This window comes from Plecotus auritus (assembly GCF_963455305.1).
Source record: "Plecotus auritus genome assembly, chromosome: 7".
Lineage (NCBI taxonomy): Eukaryota > Metazoa > Chordata > Mammalia > Chiroptera > Vespertilionidae > Plecotus > Plecotus auritus.
The window spans coordinates 3,423,295-3,442,579 of NC_137774.1; the positions used below are offsets into that span (position 1 = coordinate 3,423,295).

Sequence of the window (19,285 nt, forward strand, 5' to 3'; positions counted from 1 at the left end):
TACCTTTCATTTCTTGCCATATTTGATTCAGAGATAGCCCTTCTCTTTCTGGTTCTACAGTTTCACTCTGTGTGTACGTAGCCACAAACAAAACAGAATATTGATTTGTGTGTTTAAAGATCTCTCTAGGCCTGGTCAGTGTGGCTCGGTTGGAGTGCAGTCGTTCTATACACTGGAAGGTAGTGGGTTCAGTTCTGGGTCAGGGCACATGTGGGTGTGATACCCGGTGCATGCAAGAGGCAATCAATTAGTGTTTTGATGTTTCTCCCTTCCTCTCTCTAAAACCAATTTTAAAATACCTAAAATTTTAAAAATATCTATATGGTATTATCCTATACTAGAGGCCCAATGCAATAATTGATGCAAGGGGCTCAGCCCTCACAACCGCAGCGGCTGCCTCGGCCCTCACAGCCCCGGCTTTGTCCGGAAGCTCATTCGGCTGTCTGGTCTAATTAGCATATTATGCTTTTATTATTATCTATACTAATAAAAGGGTAATATGCTAATTAGACCAGATGTCCTTCCGACAAAGCCACAGTGGTGGGGGCCGAGGCAGAGGCAGTTAGGGGCAATCAGGCCAGCAGGGGAGGGCAGTTAGGGGCGATTGGGCCAGCAAGGGAGGGCAGTCGGGCCTAAACCAGCAGTCAGACATACCCTGAGGGCTCCCGGACTGCGAGGGTGCAGGCTGGGCTGAGAGATCCCTCCCCCCAAGTGCACAAATTTTGTGCACGGGGCCTCTAGTATTTATAATACCAATAAGCTTTGTTTTTCCACAACTTTTTTTTACATTTAACCTTGTTTCATGTAGCTGCAGTTCATGAATTTTAACTGCTGAATACTATTTCATTGTTTGAATATACCACAATTTATTTACTCATTCTTTTGCTAATGGGCATATAGGGTGTTTACAGTTTTTTGGTTTTTTTTTTAATATATTTTATTGATATTCCACAGAGAGGAAGGGAGAGGGACAGAGAGCCAGAAACATCGATGAAAGAGAAACATCGATCAGCTGCCTCCTGCACACCTCCCACTGGAGATGTGCCCGCAACCAAGGTACATGCCTTGACCGGAATCGAACCCGGGACCCTTCAGTCCGCAGGCCAACGCTCTATCCACTGAGCCAAACCGGCTTTGGCGGGTGTTTACAGTTTTATTGGGATTTTATTGTAAACAATACTGCCACGACAGTGCTGGGCATGCCTCCGCATATATGTAAGCACTTCTCTAAGGTAGATACTAGATTGAAGTAGAATTTCTAGGTCATAGAATATGTGCTTAACTTGACTAGTTAAAACTGTACTAATTACTGGCCAATTGTTCCGTAAAGTAGCTGGACCAATTTACACTCCAACAGTGGCTTTCAATGCTTATTTAGAACTGGGGGGGCCTGGGACCTCCCGCCTACAAGCTACACACCATGGCCGGAGGGTCTGAGGCTCAGGGAGCTCCACGCATCCGGGCATCGGCCAGGCCTGGCCTGCCGCCCCGGGTCTGTGCCACCCCCGGGTGGCCGGCCGCGGGCAGGAGCCCCGACCGCTCCCAGCTCCGCCCTGTCGTCCTCCGAGCACTTCCGGGACCGGGAGCCCAGGGCCCTCCACCGCCTCTGGCGCCTCTAGCGGGAAGGAAAGGACCGCCGGCTCTCCCCTGCAAAGAGGAATCTGGCCTGGGCGGGGGCGGGGCTCCTTGGTCCGAGGCGTGGCCTTGGCTGGGCGGGGGCGTGGCTCAGGGGTCCGAGGGCAGGGCCTGGTGGGCGGGGTGGGGCAGGGCCTGGGTGGAGGCGTGGCTCCTGGGTAGCGGGGGCGGGGCGTGGTCTGTCGGGGGCGGGGCCTCCGCGGCGTTCAGGCGCCGTCGCGGCCACCTCAGTAGGCTTCTAGAGGCGGGGGCGGGGCCGACCTGAGGGAAGATGGCGGCACCCTTGTGGCAGGCAGTGCTGGGCGCAAGTCGGAGATGGCGGTGCTTCAGCACCTCGGGTGAGGGGTCTAAGGGTGTGGGGCTCTTGCAGGTCCCCATTAAGCCCGAACCCTGGGACTCGAGCCAGCGTCCGCCCGCCCTCCGAGGGGCCGGGCCGTCGCCGGCCTGAGCCGTCCCGCTCTCTGCCCGCAGCCGCGCTGAGCCGCCGGACCCCGCCTCTGGGGCCGATGCCCAACGAGGACATCGATGTGAGCAACCTGGAGCGGCTGGAGAAGTACCGCAGCTTCGACCGCTACCGGCGCCGGGCGGAGCAGGAGGCGCGGGCCCCGCACTGGTGGCGGACCTACCGGGAGCATTTCATAGTGGAGTCAGGTGCGAGGCGCCCGGAGCAGGGGGCTGTGGGTGCGGGCCCCGAGCACTGGGGGGCGGGGGCCAGCCTGCATCCCGCGTTGGTAGTATTGTCCAACCAGGATTTTCACGCCTGTTGGTCCCCCTGCTTGAAAAATTCCCTCCCCCATTAGAGTTCCACCTTAGATATTTCTCCTAAAGTCTTTCTTGACCGCCGCCCCCACCATTGCGAGTCAGAGCGCCGCTCTGTGCCCCTAAAATACCCCGTGTGTCGCCCTGCCCACACTGTACGTTCTTTCCGCTGCCTCTCTCCCAGATTGTGAGCCCCCGAAGGACAGGGTCCCGTCTGCCTTAACCGTCTTTGGATCCTTGCACCCCACCGTGTACAATACTTTGCTGAATGAAATAGAAAGCCCTGGACCAGGTGCCTGGGGAAGGCTGCCCTTGAGCAATCTACAAGTGCATCCTTTTGAAACCTTCACTGGGCCAGTGTTGAGGGTGCAGTGTGTGACTGTTATTGTCCAAACGGGGAAAGGTGTTGGGTTAAAAGTTCTCTAGGGCCTTGCTACTCAAAGCGTGTTCTGGGACCAGCAGCACAGACATTGCCTAGAAACTCCTTAGAAATGCACTGCCATGCCCTGGCCAGTGTGGCTCAGATGGTTGGAGCCCCTCAGGTACCCCAAAAGATCACAGGTTCGATCCTAGACAGGCAATGCTCAGGTTTTGGGTTCGATCCCCAGTAGGGTACAACTGATTGATGTTCCTCTCTCTTTCCCCCTCCTCTTTCCCCTAAAATCAATAAAAATCATGTCCTCGGGTGAGACTTTAAAAAAAGAAAAAGAAATGTGGTTTCAGTTCCCACTCTGACCTGCAGAGTCAGAATCTGAATTTTAAGAAATTTTCCCGGTGACTTGTATGGCTCGTTTATTAAAGTGTGAGAAGTGCTTCTTTAAGTTCTAGCTTCAGCTATTCTACGGAGGACACAGGTGTGTGACGGAGCCCCGCTGTGACAGTATGAAGGTGATCCCAACTATAATTGGGAGGCCATGTGCCTGTTTCCCATGACCCAGACCAGGGGTCCTCAAACTTTTTAAACGGGGCCAGTTCACTGTCCCTCAGACCGCTGGAGGGCCGGACTATAGTTTAGAAAAACAACTATGAACAAATTCCTATGCGCACTGCGGGCCCGGGACCAGTCGGCTGCTGAGCAGGACAGGCAGCGGCACCCGGCGGGCCGGATAAATGTCCTCGGCGGGCCGCATGTGGCCCGCGGGCCACAGTTTGAGGACGCCTGACCTAGACAGACAGTGGAAGGGGTTAGGGATTAGAAAATGCAATCTCAAGCTTATCCAATTTGCTTAGCAACTGGACCCTGCTCAGGTCTGAGAAGCAGACTACACGGTGTTTTAGTTTTGTGAATTAAAGGGGAAGCTTTAGCAGCAGATCTTGGGCAAGTGAGAGGACTAGGTAGAGACAGGTGGCTTGGCCAAGAATTGATCCCACTTCCTCCAACACATCTTTCCTCCCTAGATCCCAAAGACAAGATTGACATTGGGCTGCCTCCACCCAAGGTCTGTCGGACCCAGCAGCTGCTGGAGCGGAAACAGGTTCTCCGGGAGCTGAAGGCCAATGTGGAGGAGGAGCGGGCCGCCCGCCACCGCACAGGTAAGCCCTCCCAGGGGAGAGGCCCTGCTGTGTCCCTGCCCCCACCCTGGGCCCAGCTGGCATTATTCCTTCCCAGTGTGCATTCCGCTGGAGGCTGTGCGGGCTGAGTGGGAGAGGACCTGTGGGCCCTACCACAAGCAGCGTCTGGCGGAGTACTATGGCCTCTACCGAGACCTGTTCCACGGGGCCACCTTCGTGCCCCGAGTCCCCCTGCACGTGGCCTACACCGTGGGTGAGGATGACGTGATGCCTGTGTACCACGGCAATGAGGTCACTCCAACAGAGGTAACTGCTGGCTTGTGCCCCTTCCTGCTCTGTGCGCACAGACACACCCCCCGCAGGGCCATGTGCCTCCCTTCTCCAGAACATCTGTTTGTAACAGCTTGTCTGTCCCTGGTGGGCGTGACAGCTCCCTCGTTCTCTCCCCATCAGGCGGCCCAGGCCCCAGAGGTGACTTATGAGGCAGACAAGGGCTCCCTGTGGACACTGCTGCTCACCAACTTGGGTAGGTGTCTAGGGTACGGGAGCCAGGGCCCTGGGGCTGGGGCCTGGGGCGGGGCCAGGTGGAGAGCCGCAGCCCCGGCTCCTTTCATGGGCCCTCAGTCAGTGGGTCTGTTTACGTGCAGATGGACACCTGCTAGAGCCGGATGCCGAGTACGTCCACTGGCTGGTGTGAGTACCTGGGGTGGGGCCGTGGGTCAGGCATGCGGGGAGGCCCTGGCATCCTGGGAAGAGCTGCACCGGAATTTCAGTCTTGGCTCCGTCTCGGATTAGCAGTGGGACTTGGGTTAACCTCCCTCCCCTGGAGGTGGCCCCTCACCTCTGCTTCCTGAGAGGGCGAGGGCCTTACGATCCAGTGGCTGGAAACCGGTAAGAAGAAAAGCAGGCAGCGGGCCTTGGCTGCTCCCACGGGCCTTCTGGTCTCCCTGAACGCATCTCCTCACCCGTAAATCTAGGACGATGCGTCCACGTTCCTTACGCACCCTCAGGGGCTCTGTGACAGTCCAATGAGAGGGGGCCCGTGAGAGGCTTCTGGCAGCTGCGACGTGCTCGGGTGGCCAGCCTTTTGCTTTCTCGGAGGCTTTTGGCTCTGAACACCAGGGGACAGAGGTCAGGCAGGTGACCGCAGCTTTGGAGTTTCTGGGTAATCGAGGCCAGTGACTGGGAGGCTGGTTTCTGTCGTTTTCATTCAGCTGCAGTTACCAACCGATGCAGCAGGACCCTCTGGGGCTGCCTCTTGAGGTGGGTACAGTGGCCATTCTGGTGCCAGGTTGGACAGACACTCTGACAAAGCCCAGAGTTTCAGGAAACAGAGAAAGAAGCGGCTCAAAGGTGTCATGGTCTCAGCCAGAGTGGCTGTGGCAGCCCCACCGGCTTTCTTCCTGCCCCCCCAGCTCCCCAGGGCGTAGCAAACAGGCTGCTCGCCTTTGCTCTCATCCCGACTCTGCAGCTAGTCCTCCGCCTCTGAGCCCCAGGGGTTCGCAGAGCTCCAGCTCCTGCTTGATTGCGCAGAAGAGGTCCTTGTAGGCTGTGTCCCCCGGGCGTTGTCTCAGCCCCTAGGAAGTGCTGGACGGGGACGCTCCCGCCGCCACTTCTGACCAGTGGCAATTAACAGCTTCCTTTCCTCCTGCCAGAACCAACATCCCAGGCAACAGGGTGGCTGAAGGACAGGAGACGTGTCCCTACCTGCCCCCCTTCCCTGCCCGGGGCTCTGGCTTCCACCGCTTTGCCTTCCTGCTCTTCAAGCAGGAGAAGCCAATCGACTTCTCTGAGGATACCCGGCCCTCCCCCTGGTAATCTACACCCCACACAGGTCCCTGCACCCCCACCCCCAGCCTCAGGCCAGCTTCCCAGCAATGGCCAGCCTTGCTCAGTCATCCTGCCTCTCCCTTCCCTGGGCACTTGAGACGGGCAGACAGTGGTTGTGCTGGGCAGGCCCTAAGGGGCTTCTCAGGATTGCCTATGGGGCAGAGGGGGTGTGGGGCCCTGGTGTCCCCTCCCCGCTCACATTCTCCCCATCTCACAGCTACCAGCTTGCCCAGCGGACCTTCCACACTTTTGATTTCTACAAGAAACACCAGGAAGCCATGACTCCAGCTGGCCTGGCCTTCTTCCAGTGCCGCTGGGACGACTCGGTCACCCACACCTTCCACCAGCTATTGGGTAGGGACAGTGGGGGGCAGGAGGGGGTGGCTGGCGCACACTCACAGACCTTTCCAGACCTGGCAGGCAGTTCTCCCTGGTCTCGGGGAGTCGCCCAGTCCTCCGCTGTGCTGGCTGGCTAGTCTCAACCTAGAGACAAGATGGGGGTCCGGGCCGGCGGAGCAGTCCACATCCACACTCCTAACTCTTCTTGCAGATATGCGGGAGCCCGTGTTCGAGTTTGTGCGGCCACCCCCTTACCACCCCAAGCAGAAGCGCTTCCCCCACAAGCAGCCCCTTCGCTACCTGGACCGGTACAGAGACAGTCACGAACCCACCTATGGCATCTACTGAGTGGCTAGACTGCCACCCACCTCAGAGGGCGGGCTGGGCCTGGGGCCACTCTGTCAGGCTCCGCAGGCAGGAACCATAAACACAGCTCCAGGGGCCAGGCTGTGGGGCTCTGGGCGCTCTCAGGCAGCCCCTCTGGTGCAGGGTGGGTGTATGAATAAAGATGATTCCTGCTCTAGCTGGTCTGGGTCTGTGTTCCAGGAGCAGCCAGATCCCCTCCCCACCCCCAAGGAGTTGTATTTCACCCCAGGAAGTAACCCCTGTGATCCAGTGGCTGAAGACTGGTCCAGAAGAAAAAGCGGGCCGAGGTCTTGGCTCCTCCCACAGGCCTCTGGGAAGAGGTCTGCCCACTGAGCATTGGCCCCTGGCCGGCTGTGGGGTGCAGGCTCCTGGCCTGTCAGGTCTCCGAGACCTCAGGCTCACGCCCCTGCTTGGGACAGATAGCCCCTGCCCCCTCCCCGGTGGTCAGGGCATGTCTGACTCTAAAGGGAAAGACCGCCTGTAGCCACCGAGAGGAGCTCTGTGCACCTTCTCCAGAACGAGCGACTTCACATACTTACAACCCAAGACACGATGCTGCATTGCACTGAGGGCAGCTTACCTTTACAGTCGGCGGGTTGGCATGGCTCAGGGGTTGAGCATCGACCGATGAACCAGGGTTCGATTCCCAGGCAGGGCACATGTCCGGGTTGTGGGCTCGATCCCCAGTGTGGGGTGTGCAGGAGGCAGCCGATAAATGACTATTTCTCATCATTGATGTTTCTCTTCCTCTCTGAAATCAATAAAAATATATTTAAAAAAATAAATAAATGGACCAGCGTGGTCAGAAGAGTTAACCCTCCTCCAGCCGGTCCCAGGCAGACTTGCCCTGCCCCGGGGCAGGTGGGTTTGCAATCAAGCCCTCTGCTCAGCTGCGGGGAGCCACTGCTCTGAAAATTGAGGTTCTAGAGCAGCAGCGGGCTCACACAGAGGGGGGGGGGTTCAAGTGCAGTTAAGTGCTTCCGGTTTCCACGAAAGGGGGTGTGAAAAAGCAGCTGGACTGGTCTGTCTTACTGACCAGAAAGGCCCACCTCGTGTTGATACGCAGCCAAGAGAAGGGAGACACCCTGGTTTGGCAAATGCCTGAGACTCAGCTCAAGGGAAAAGTGCAGCAGGGCCCTTGGGTGGAGAGCATTGAATGAGGACTGGCTGCGCGCCCGCTCTTACTGCCAGACACTCAGCGTCCATTTAACCGCTGTAGCCGGAGGTCGGCGGGGCGGCAGATTTCCCGATGAGGCCCTCAGCCAGGAGGAGGCCCCTTGGGGTGCTTGTCTCTAGAGGCTGGGACCGGACCGCCTTCTCAGGAGCTGCCGCACTGAGGTTTAGGAAAGCGGGGAGGAGGTCCCAGGGTGAGACCAGAGAGAGCGGGACCCCAACTCCCAGCCAGGGGTGGCAGGTGGCAGGCAGGGGTGGCTCTGGACTAGACTGAGTGGGAGGCCGTGGGCGGAGTCGCAGGGCGGGATTGGGTGCGCGGAAGCCCGCGGGCGCTGGGAGTGGCGGCAGGTCCCGGTCCTCGGAGGAGGGTTGTCCCCCTCTTCTCCCTAGGCGGGCCCTCGCTCCTCCCCGCCGCACCCGCGGGCTTCGGTCCCTTTAAAAGGCGCGGACCTCCCCGGGGGTGCTCCCGCCCTCCCGCCGCCGCCGCCGCCATGGCCCAGCAGCTGCTGCAGGAAAAGCTGACCTGCGCCATCTGCCTGGAGCTCTACCAGGACCCGGTGACGCTGTCCTGCGGCCACAACTTCTGCGGGGACTGCATCCGGGACTGGTGGCGCTCCCACGAGGAGTGCCCCGAGTGCCGGGAGCTCTGTCCCGCGCGCGCCGAGCTGCGCCGCAACGTGGCCCTGAGCGACGTGGTGGAGGTGGTGCGCGCCGAGCCCCCGGCCCCCGGCCCCGGCCCAGACCCCGACCCGGGCGCGCGCTGCCCGCAGCACGGGCGGCCGCTCGAGCTCTTCTGCCGCACCGAGGGCCGCTGCGTGTGCAGCGCGTGCACCGTCGGCGACTGTCGCCTCCACGAGCGGGTGCTGCTGGACGCGGAGCGCCGGGAGCGCGAGGTGACACACCGGTGCCCCTCTGCTCTCCCTGTGTGCAGGCAGCCTCTTTACGCCAAGGTGGTGGTCAGAAAACAGGGAGGAATAGATGCCCGAGCTGGGGACAAGGCCCTGGTGGGGTTGGGGAGTGAGGAGCTGAGGGGGTGAAGCTAAGGGCTGTGCAGGTGAGGAGGTCAGGAGCCAGAGCCAGAGGGCTGGAGGTGACCCCCGTGGCTGCCCAGGTCTCAGGGAATAGGCCCGGGTGAGACTGTTGGTGGCACAGAGACCGGGCACTAAGCATGAGGGTTTGCAGTGGGCCAGTAGATGACAGGAACAAGGGGGGGCGGGCACAGGTGGTAGAACCCATGGCACTTGGGCCAGTGGAGGGGGATTTTGCTAGAAGGAGGGGAAGTGAAGTAGGGCTGCTGGGTGTCCTCTGGGGGAGTCAGATGACCCACTCCCTGCACGGGCCTGGACTCAGGAAGACCTGATGGCTTTGGCCACACTGTCAACCTCTCACCATTTCCTCGTCTGGAAGGGGGGCTAACACCCATCCTCACCTGGATGTGTGGCTGGGAGGAGAGGAAGCCAGACAGGTGCTTGGCCAGGGGCAGGGAAGCAGATCCCGGCAGCGGGAGTTTTTCCTGCTCCGGGACATTTCATTTATATCCAGAGGGGGCCAGAGGGGGCACCGCCAAACAGAAGTGCCCTCTTCCCCTCGTGCCCCCTGGTCAGCCTCGCCGGGGGCAGCACGAGGGGGGGACACTTCACAGCCAATGCCGGTCCCCTCTTGTCACTTGTCCCTTGTCCCCCGGTGGACACCATAGGCCCAGCTGAGAGCCATGCTGGAGGTCACCCGGCAGCAGGCCACCCAGGCCGAGAGCCAGCTACAGGAGCTGCAGCAGCGAAGCCGCCGGATCCAGGTAGCGACCCGCCTATCCCACCCCCCACTTCACGTTGTGCTCTCCAGGCAGCCACCAGCTGGCCCCTGGGACCCTGGGCAGTAGGTGTGAGCCACCTTGAAAATGCCTCCTGGCCTCAGGGAGTGAGGGGCTGAATGGGGGAAAGAGGTTCCAGGGACCCTGTCTCCCCATATCCGCACCCCTCAGTCCAGTGGGCAGCGGTGGCCCCGGCCACCCTAGGCTCCTCCTGTGCCCATCCAGAGCTCGGCCTGCACCCTGGCTTCCACGGTCTCTGGCAAGTTCAGCTGCCTGCTGCAGGCCCTGGAGATGCGTCAGATCAAGGCACTGAGGGGCATCGAGGTGGCCAAGACGCGGGCACTGGCACAGGCCCAGGAGGAGGAGCAGCGGCTACAGGGCCACCTGGAGGCCACAGCTGTCTTTGACCGCAGGACCCAGGACCTCCTGGAGCAGTCGGATGACCGAACCTTCCTCCAGGTACCAGGACAAAGGGCGGCAGGTTGAGGGCCCAGGGTGCCTGCCCCTTGCTCCCGGCTCACTGCAGCTGCCCCCGGACTCAGGGGTCACAGCTCCTGGCGCCCCCAGGGCCTCTTGGGCCGCTGACCCCTCCACAGTGGGATGCAGATCAGCAGCTGGACGGCCTGAAGGACTTTCTGAGCCAGCTCTGTGGCCTCCTCCTGGACAATGGGGACCCCCGCGGGGCACCAGCGGAGGCGGCTGACTCGGGCCCCCCGGGTAAGGCTGACCCCACATCTCTCCCTCACCCTGAGCCCAGCTGCCCCTCCCACTGAGGGTGGGAGTGGAATCAGGGCCCAGCCCCCATGAGCTCCCCTCCCTCTCACCCCCCTAACACTGCTTTGCCCCCTAGAGACCCCAGATGCCCTGGCATTGGTCCCAAGCCCGGTTTGTCCGCTGAGGAGGAAACTCTGGCAGAGTAAGGAGGCCCAGCACATGCGTGTGCATCTGTGTGTGCCTGTGAGTGCGTTGTGCACACATGTGGATACAGTGTGTACACGTGTGTGTGTGTACACGTGTGTGTGTGTGGCACGTGCTATGACTGCCCCGTCCATTCCCTTCCCTGGGTCTGGCCTCGCCCCCGGCACCCCTGTCGCAGGAGGCACACCTCTTTTTCTTTTTTTTTATTTTTTTTTATTTATTTCAGAGAGGAAGGGAGAAGGAGAGAGAGATAGAAACATCAATGATGAAAGAGAATCATTGATTGGCTGCCTCCTGCACGCCCCCCCACTGGGGATCGAGCCCGCAACCCAGGCATGTGCCCTTGGCCGGAATCGAACCTGGGACCCTTCGGTCCGCAGACTGACGCTCTATCCACTGAGCCAAGCCGGCTAGGGCAGGAGGCACACCTCTTACACGCGGAGCCAGTGTAGTGTTTAAGGAGGCTCCAGGCACACAAAGCTGGATCGCTCGTGCTCCTTCCACTGCTGTCGAGTTAGTTCCCTTCCTGGAGCTCAGTTTTCTCATCTGTGGAATGAGGCTAACGGCCGGTTCTGCCTCAGAGGTCGCCTCCAGGACTGAGCGCTCGCTCAGCGGGCAGTGTGCCTGGCAGGGGTTTAATTGCCACCAGTGGAGCGTCCGTCGCCGTCTCTCCTGTCCCCAGAGGGTGGACACGCACAGGCACCCTGCCCGCTCACCTCCAGTCCATCTCTCCCCAACAGATTATCGCAATCTGACCTTTGACCCGGAGAGTGCCAACCGCCACCTTTACCTGTCTCGGCAGGACCGGCAGGTAGAGCACCGGCGAGAGCCCCGAGGCCCGGCTGAGCCAGGCAGCTTCGAGCTGTGGCAGGTGCAGTGCGCCCAGAGCTTCCAGTCCGGGCGGCACTACTGGGAGGTGCAAACGTCCAACCACTTGGTGACACTGGGCGTCGCCTACCCGGACCTGGCACGGCGCAAGCTGGGGCCCTACACGGACAACATCGGCCGTGGGCCCGGCTCGTGGGGGCTGTGTGTGCAGGAGGACAGCGCCCAGGCCTGGCATAACGGAGCGGTCCAGCGCCTCCGAGGGGTGCCGGGGAAGCTGCTGGGCATGGACCTGGATCTGGCCTCTGGTTACCTCACCTTCTACAGCCTGGAGCCCGAGACCCAGCGCCTGCACACCTTCCACGCCATCTTCACCCAGCCCCTCCACCCCGTCTTCTGGCTCCTGGAGGGTAGGACCCTGACCCTGTGCCATCGGCCGGAGGCCAGGCTCCCTGAGGCCACAGCTATCATGGGGCCAGCTGTGGGCCAGCAGACTGACTCAGGGTGAGGCTGGGCCACGTGTGGGGGTGGAGGGACCCCCAAACTGGAGTTGACTTTTCCAGCCTCTTTGAAAGGGGACAGGGACTAGGAATGGAGTAAAATGGGAGGCCCCTGCTCCAGGCAGAGCCCAGTTCCAGGGGCTGCCCAGGCGTCAGAGGCAAGGGCAGCGCCCCGGGACTCCTGGTCCTACAGGAGAGCCCGTGCGGTGTGGTACACGCCACAGACTGCGGCAAAATAGTGCACTAGCGGCTCCAGCGTACCTCCCACCGAGACTGTAGCCAGGGGAGCTTCAGGGTGTGGGGAGGGGAACCGCAAACTATTCCTAAAGACAGTCTAGAGAAAGGTGGTTTTTACCTCCTCCTCCCCTGTCTTTATCTCTATCTCTTTTTTCCTTAACATTTTTTTAAGTTCTTTTTTTTCTTAATATATTTTTATTGCCTCAGAGAGGAAGGGAGAGGGAGAGAGAGATAGAAACATCAATGATGAGAACCATTGATTGGCTGCCTCCTGCACGCCCCCCACTGGGGATCGAGCCCACAACCAGGCATATGCCCTTGACCGGAATCAAACCCGGGACCCTTCAGTCCGCAGACCAATGCTCTATCCACCTAGCCACATCAGCCAGGGCTTTTCTTAACGTTTTGCTATAATCTAATCTCTTTTATTTTGTACATCCTTGTGGCTGCCACTCCATAAACAGTTGTGTTTTCTGCATTTTTATTGAACATAAGCATTTTTCACATTATAAAAATTGTTTCCTGAATGATGATCATATAAATAGTCATTCTCATGGCTATCAGGTTTTATTGACCCATTATCGGACATTCAAATTGTTGGATTTGAGCACATAAAAATATTGCCATGATGAGTATTTTTGAGGAGGGTAGGGCGTCGTCCCAATATGCCAAGGTTGTGGGTTCGATCTCCGGTCAGGTACATACCGGAATTAACCAACGAATGCATCAATAAGGGGAAGTGCAAATCAGTATTTCTCTCCTAAAAATAAAGTCTTTCTAAAGTATAACATGCAAACGCTCCAAAAAGTACAAAATACGTTTGTATTTGTTAGAAGAGTATCGCCCTCCCACACTGGTATCTGGCCTTGGTCACTGCCACGGTGGCAAACCCCATCTGTGGCCTTGGCTCCTCAGCCGTGTGGCTTGGTCAAGGACAGGGCCAGGCCTCTGATTGGTACAGCCTGGGCAAGGAGCCCCCAATCAGATTCCTAAGGTGTGGGGAGTTCCCCAAACTTGGGAGGGGGCGTCTCACACTGGGCAGCCTGACAGAGTAACAGGAGGCACCAGGACCTCACTGAACAGCCTACCCCGTGGGGAGGAAGCAGGACTGGGCTGGCCACGCGGCCATCGCTGCTGGCTACCCCAGGGTACAGCTCCCAACCATCCCTCCTCATCCGAGGGCCCCAACACACGTGTCCAGCTGGCTGAGCCCACACTCTGACAGGGACAGAGGACGGAAGACTGGCTCCCTTTCGGCTCCCAGGGGCCCTTTATTCTATGAACTAGAGGCCCGGTGCATGAAATTCGTGCACTGGGGGGGGGTGTCCCTCAGCCCAACCTGCACCCTCTCCAATCTGGGACCCCTCGGGGGATGTCCGACTGCCTGTTTAGGCCCAATCCAGGCAGTTGGACATCCCTTTCACAATCTAGGACTGCTGGTTCCCAACTGCTCGCCTGCCTGCCTGATTGCCCCTAACCACTTCTGCCTACCAGCCTGATCACCCCCTAAACACTCCCCTGCCAGCCTGATCCTCCCCAACTGCCCTCCCCTGACAACCCAGTCACCCCCAAATGCCCTCCCCTGCATATTCCCTCTTTATTAGATAGGGTTTTTTCTTTAGCATATTGGACAGCCCTAACTGGTTTGGCTCAGTGGATGGAGCATCGGCCTGCGGACTCAAGGGTCCCAGGTTCGATTCTGGTCAAGGGCATGTACCTTGGTTGGGGGCACATACCCAGTGGGGAGTGTGCAGGAGGCAGCTGATCGATGTTTCTCTCTCATCGATGTTTCTAGCTCTCTATCCCTTTCCCTTCCTCTCTGTAAAAAAAATCAATAAAATATATATTTTAAAAAGAGAAACATTTAAGATTCCTCCATATCTGCCTGGCGTGTGTGACTCAGTGGTTGAGACCCCAGGCTGCCACCGCTGGAAGGGGATCGCACCCCGGCCAGGCTGAGACCCCAGCCCAGGCTGCCGTCTCAGACTGGCCGGGGATGACACTGCAAGGGGTGCAAGCCCAGGCCAGGCTGAGACCCCAGCCCAGGCTGCCGCCGCTGGCCAGAAGATTGCGTGGTGGGGGTGCACGGCCCTGCTGGCCTGAGACCCCAGCCCAGGCTGTGGCCGGTGATCACGCCAGGCGCTGGCGCCTCCCAGCCGGACACCCCGGGCTGCCGCCGCTGGGCAGACTGCGGGACTCTGGCGGGGCTAAGAGGACTGGGCACCGCCATCTTGTGGCTATGGGCGCTGCCATTTTGTCGCGGAGTGACGGTTAATTTGCATATTGCTCTTTTATTAGATAGGATGTACTTTCTCATGGGGTGTTGGTCCTCTCCATACTGTTCTGTGGGAGTGTTCTGGATCGTGACTATGAACCTTTATGTCACATGACGAGATGCTACTGCCACTTCTGTGGAGGGGGCGGAGCAGTGCTTCTCTAGGTGTGGGGACAAGCACTTGCAGATCTCAGAGAGCTCCCGCAGTACGCTCGGTCTACCTGCTTCTGGCAGAGAAATGCGTTGGTAGGGAGGGAAACCAAGCAGGGGCGTTGGGGTGTACCATTTGACTAGCATGGGTGTTTCCAGCTCTACCGCCCCCTGCTCACAGGTCTGGGCGTCTGGGCGGCAGAATCAGGAGGAGGAACACACAGACAGAGCAAGGACGGGAGGGCAGGAGCGGTTTTACAAGACAGCAGATACTGTCAATATTGAAATAACTAAGTATAGTGCCAGGTGGGTCCTGAAAATATAGGGGGGAACACTGTGTAAAGTATAGGATTGTCTAACTGCCATGCCGTACACCTGAAATGAATACAAAATAATAATAAAAAGTTTGAATTAAAAAAAAAAAAACACTAAAAAGTAGCCCTAGCCGGTTTGGCTCAGTGGATAGAGCGTCGGCCTGCGGACCAAAGGGTCCCAGCTTCGATTCCGGTCCAGGGCAAGTACCTTGGTTGCAGGCTCCTCCCCGGCCCAGGCCCTGGTCAGAGCTCATGCAGGAGGCAACCAGTCGACGTGTTTCTCTCACATCGATGTTTTTCTCTGTCTTTCCCCGTCTCTTCCACTCTCCCTAAAAATCAATGGAAAAAATATCCTCAAGTAAGGCTTAACAACAAAAAAACAACAACTAAAAAGTAAATCTTTTAGGGGCTTATGGGGCTAGTGGAGTTGGAGGGAGTTGGGCTGGAGGTCAGAGAGGTGAGGGGTAGAGAGAAGGCGGCTCTCCCCCAGGCAGGACGGGAAGGAAGGGAGCAGCACAGCAATCGTAGGAAACGTGGCTTCAAGTCAGGGGACTGGAAGCTGGAAGACAATGGAGCCAGGCCTTTGAGATTCGGAGAGGAAAGGATTTCCATTCTAGAATCCCATACCCAGCCAAACTGTCAATCAAGGTTGAAGCCTGAACAAAGACCTCTGCCGGCACTTGCCCATCCAGTCTCAGGGAGCCCCCGGAGGACTTTTCAAAAGCAAAGAAGTAAGTCAGTGAAGGGAGAGGAAGGTCTGGGATCCAAACAATGGACTTCAACATGAAAGGTAAGTGAATAAGAATGTAAATCTCCAAGAATGGGAGCACAGCACCCACCCAGGCTCACGGCTCACGAGGACACACTTGAGAGCGGAGGTAACTGCTGGCAGGAACTGGCTGTTCGTGGGAGCAAGAATCTGGGCTATGCGGGGCCAGGACTGCCAGTTTTTATTATTCTAAGCCTCGTTACATGAAACCGTTTACTTTTTATATATTTTTTTTTATTGATATTTTACAGAGAGGAAGGGAGAGGGACAGAGAGCTAGAAACATCGATGAGAGAGAAACATCGATCAGCTGCCTCCTGCACGCCTCCCACTGGGGATGTGCCCGCAACCAAGGCACATGCCCTTGACCGGAATCGAACCCGGGACCCTTCAGTCCGCAGGCCGACGCTCTATCCACTGAGCCAAACCGGTTTCGGCTGAAACCGTTTACTTTTTAGGTACTCTAAGTGTATTATTGGAAATAAACACATCCCGTTGTTTAAAACTTCTTCAAAAGGTGGGGTGGGGCCCTAACTGGTTTGGCTCAGTGGATAGAGCGTCGGCCTGCGGACTGAGGGGTCCCGGGTTCGATTCCGGTCAGGGGCGTGTACCTTGGTTGCGGGCACATCCCCAGTGGGAGGTGTGCAGGAGGCAGCTGATCGATGTTTCTAACTCTCTATCCCTGTCCCTTCCTCTCTGTAAAAAATCAATAAAATATATTTAAAAAAAAAAAAAGAATACAGAAAAAAACAAAAAAAGGTGGGGTGGGGAGGGCAATGGTAAGATATGTACACATATAATACCTTAATTAAAAAAGCTAGAATCTAAAAAAAAAAATTAAAAATAAAATTAAAAAAATAATAATAAATAAATAAAACTTCTTCAAAAGGCGTGGGTCCCGTTTCAGTTTCTTTCGAAGATGCAAGCAGAGCGAGGCTGGCTTGTTCATGACTCGCCGCGGCTGGGGTGCTTTTGCTGGTTCATTTTTGTTTCTGGTCGACTTTTATTTATTTATTTTTAGTACATTTTATTGATTTTTTTTACAGAGAGGAAGGGAGAGGGATAGAGAGTTAGAAACGTGGATGAGAGAGAAACATGGACCAGCTGCCTCCTGCACACCCCCTTCTGGGGATGTGCCCGCAACCAAGGTACATGCCCTTGACCGGAATCGAACCCAGGACCCTTGAGTCCGCAGGCCGACGCTCTGTCCACTGAGCCAAACCGGTGAGGGCTTTATTTATTTCTTAAGCAATCCTGCAACCAGACAGACTCATCGATGAGGTTCAGGATTATTTTCAGCCTGCGCCTTCTGGGTTTAAATTCTTCCTCCTCTGCAGAACTAGTTATGTGTCCTGTATGGCAAGATACGGAGCGTGTGGGAATTCCATTTCCCATCCCTCACAGCAGTCCTTGTAAGGGTAGAGACAGAGGGAGATGCAGGCAGGAACATGCTCCAGCAGAGCTCCAAAGTGCCCGTTACCCTTTCCCCTTAAGAGCCAACTCACCGAAAAGGAATGACTATATTGAGCAGACAACTTTAAAGCTATGATAACGCAAATAGCTATCAAAGTGCCACCCCATGCCCTAGCCGGCTTGGCTCAGTGGATAGAGCGTCAACCTGCAGACTGAAGGGTCCCAGGTTCGATTCTGGCCAAGGGCACATGCCTGGGTTGTGGGCTTGATCCCCAGTGGGGAGTGTGCAGGAGGCAGCCGATCAATGATTCTCTCTCATCATTGATGTTTCTCTCTCTTCTTCTCCCTTCCTCTCTGAAATAAAAAAATATATTAAAAAACAAAAACAAGATGCCACCCCCCTGACAGATCAAATCGCCATGCCTTCCTGGGGGAGCAAATCTTCCTGAACAGGCTGTGGGTAGGAGGCAGAGGGCCAGCTGGGACTCGCCCCTGACTCTCCCAACCCAAAAGGTACCCCTCTCCCCTCCAGAATCAGGCAGGCCTGTGGTCTCCGCAAGCCCAGGAGCAGGGTGGCGCTGACGCCTGAGCCTCTGAGCCGCTCCTGGTCTTGGCAAACAAGGGACCTTCAAGATCAAGGGCTCCTGTGGAAACCAGCGTATGGAACTCATTACCCGCCTTCCCGCCAATGCAGGCCCGCCCAGGCCCGCTCCCTCGCTGTCCTTCTGCCCTGAAGATCTCTTCCTGCCCTGGTTTCTGCATGCCTGAGTCCTAGCAGTCAGTCTGCGAACGCCCAGCTCAAATGTCACTTCCTCCAGGAGGGCCTTCGTGATTCCCGCCTTTATCATGAATCCCCCCCACACCCACCCCGGCGGGAGTGGAGAGCACCTCTCTTTCAACGTTTCCTAGCTCTTAGCTTTCTTCCCCCCCCCCCCCCCCGCCTCTCCCTAGAGGAAGATGTCAGGAGGCTCTCCATAGCATATTTCTAAAGTAGACATTCTTACCCTGGGGTCTTGCAGGGAGAGTCTAGCTGTGTTTTCATTGTCCTCTAGCTGAAATCGAGCATTTCTCTCTGTTGTGAATGGAGAGAATACACCACAATGCTACTAGCAATACCGGTGACTTGTCACCAATAGAAATTACAGACATTTTCAGAGCATGTTGCCATGGTGACAGAGAAGTTGGAATACCATTTATGTTCATCACTGTTTCAGAGATACAGTAACGGTTAGGCCCCATCAGATCTTGTTGTTTATTGTGTTAAAGAAACACACACAGCCCGGCCGGCGTGGCTCAGGGGTTGAGCATTGACTTATGAACCAGGAGGTCAGGGTTCGATTCCCTGTCAGGGCACCTGCCGGGGTTGCAGGCTCTATCCCCAGTGCGGGGCGTGCAGGAGGCAGCCAGTCAATGATTCTCTTATCATTGATGTTTCCATCTCTGTCCCCCTCTCCCTTCCTCTCTGAAATCAACAAAATATATTTTTAAAAACATATATTAAAAAATAAAAGCATGCCCTAACCGGTTTGGCTCAGTGGATAGAGCGTCGGCCTGTGGACTAAAAGGTCCCAGGTTCGATTCCGGTCAAGGGCATGTACCTTGGTTGTGGGCACATCTCCAGTAGGAGGTGTCCAGGAGGAAGCTGATCGATGTTTCTCTCTCATCAATGTTTCTAACTCTCTATCCTCTCCCTTCCTCTCTGTAAAAAATCAATAAAATATATTTTAAAAAAATAAAATAAAAGCATTATATACAATAAAGTGCATCATTTTAAATGCATAGTGAGATGAGTCTTAACAAATGCCTCCACTTGGGGACCCGCACCCCCAGCCCCAGGCACACCACAGGTGCCCTCGCGTGTCCATGGACCAGAACTGAATTCCTCAAACAAGGGGCTTGGAAGAAGACATTAACTTCCCATTTCAGGGTTAGAAAAGTCCCAAGTTCCCCCCGGGGGGTTAAACGGAGTCGCTAAAAGGCACAAACATGCGCACATCAGCAGTTCTTTTCCTCTGCGTCAGCAGCTCCGGAGCTGTGCTAATGGCGCAGGGAAGGGGGCTGGAGGTCCAAGGTGCTGGCTGCGCGATACTGTGGCCACAGCTGGGGGAGGCTTGCAGGGTAATGGCGGGGTGAACTCCTTCCCAGTTTCCTTCAAGCGTGCTGCCCTCGCTCGCATCCTCTGCCCTCTGCCCTCTGCCCTCTCTCTCACACCTTGCAGCAGCGCCCGCCCCTCAGACCCGCGGGCCCAGGAGGACCCATCACCCAGGAGCCCCTCGAAGGCCGGCGGGGCGCAGGGCCGCCCAGCAGTCAGAGCTGGGGCTGGGTGTCAGGGACCCGGGGGCGGGCCGATGGCGCTGGGGGGCGGTCCGAGCTGAGGAGGGGAGGGGGCGGGACCCTTGGCGGCGGTCCCAGGGGGCGGTGCCGGGCGTGAGCGGTTCGGTCCCTCCCAGGCGGGAGCAGAACA

The 19,285-nt window shown here is 57.1% G+C and overlaps 2 protein-coding genes across 4 annotated transcripts; both read left to right on the top strand.

The window, feature by feature from the left end:
* Nucleotides 1–1,820: 1,820 nt before the first annotated feature.
* MRPL38 (mitochondrial ribosomal protein L38) lies at nt 1,821–7,215 on the top strand. Of its 2 annotated transcripts, none has more exons than XM_080677221.1 (9): nt 1,821–1,973; nt 2,107–2,286; nt 3,793–3,927; nt 4,004–4,212; nt 4,360–4,432; nt 4,554–4,599; nt 5,562–5,720; nt 5,954–6,090; nt 6,287–7,215. In XM_080677221.1, exons 1-9 carry the CDS (start codon nt 1,907–1,909, stop codon nt 6,421–6,423), a joined length of 1,143 nt encoding a protein of 380 aa, XP_080533347.1. In that variant the 5' UTR covers nt 1,821–1,906; the 3' UTR covers nt 6,424–7,215. The 2 variants fall into 2 exon arrangements, with proteins under 2 accessions (XP_080533347.1, XP_080533348.1); XM_080677222.1 differs by having other exon boundaries at nt 1,868–1,973; nt 4,554–4,581.
* An 890-nt stretch (nt 7,216–8,105) lies between these two features.
* On the top strand, nt 8,106–13,790 carry TRIM65 (tripartite motif containing 65; the record flags this gene model as incomplete). Of its 2 annotated transcripts, none has more annotated exons than XM_080678151.1 (6): nt 8,106–8,507; nt 9,311–9,406; nt 9,647–9,880; nt 9,964–10,138; nt 10,272–10,337; nt 11,080–13,790. In XM_080678151.1, the coding sequence occupies 6 exons, from the start codon at nt 8,106–8,108 to the stop codon at nt 11,670–11,672; spliced, it is 1,566 nt and encodes a 521-aa protein (XP_080534277.1). In that variant the 3' UTR covers nt 11,673–13,790. The 2 variants fall into 2 exon arrangements, with proteins under 2 accessions (XP_080534277.1, XP_080534278.1); XM_080678152.1 differs by having other exon boundaries at nt 10,018–10,138.
* Nucleotides 13,791–19,285: the final 5,495 nt, after the last annotated feature.

Bases quoted from the DNA above. Each gene is read 5' to 3' on its own strand.
- MRPL38 (XM_080677221.1), top strand. From the start codon at position 1,907: ATGGCGGCACCCTTGTGGCAGGCAGTGCTGGGCGCAAGTCGGAGATGG. The intron at 4,213-4,359 runs GTAACTGCTGGC...TCTCCCCATCAG, and splicing joins ATGAGGTCACTCCAACAGAG to GCGGCCCAGGCCCCAGAGGT. The intron at 6,091-6,286 runs GTAGGGACAGTG...CTCTTCTTGCAG, and splicing joins CACCTTCCACCAGCTATTGG to ATATGCGGGAGCCCGTGTTC.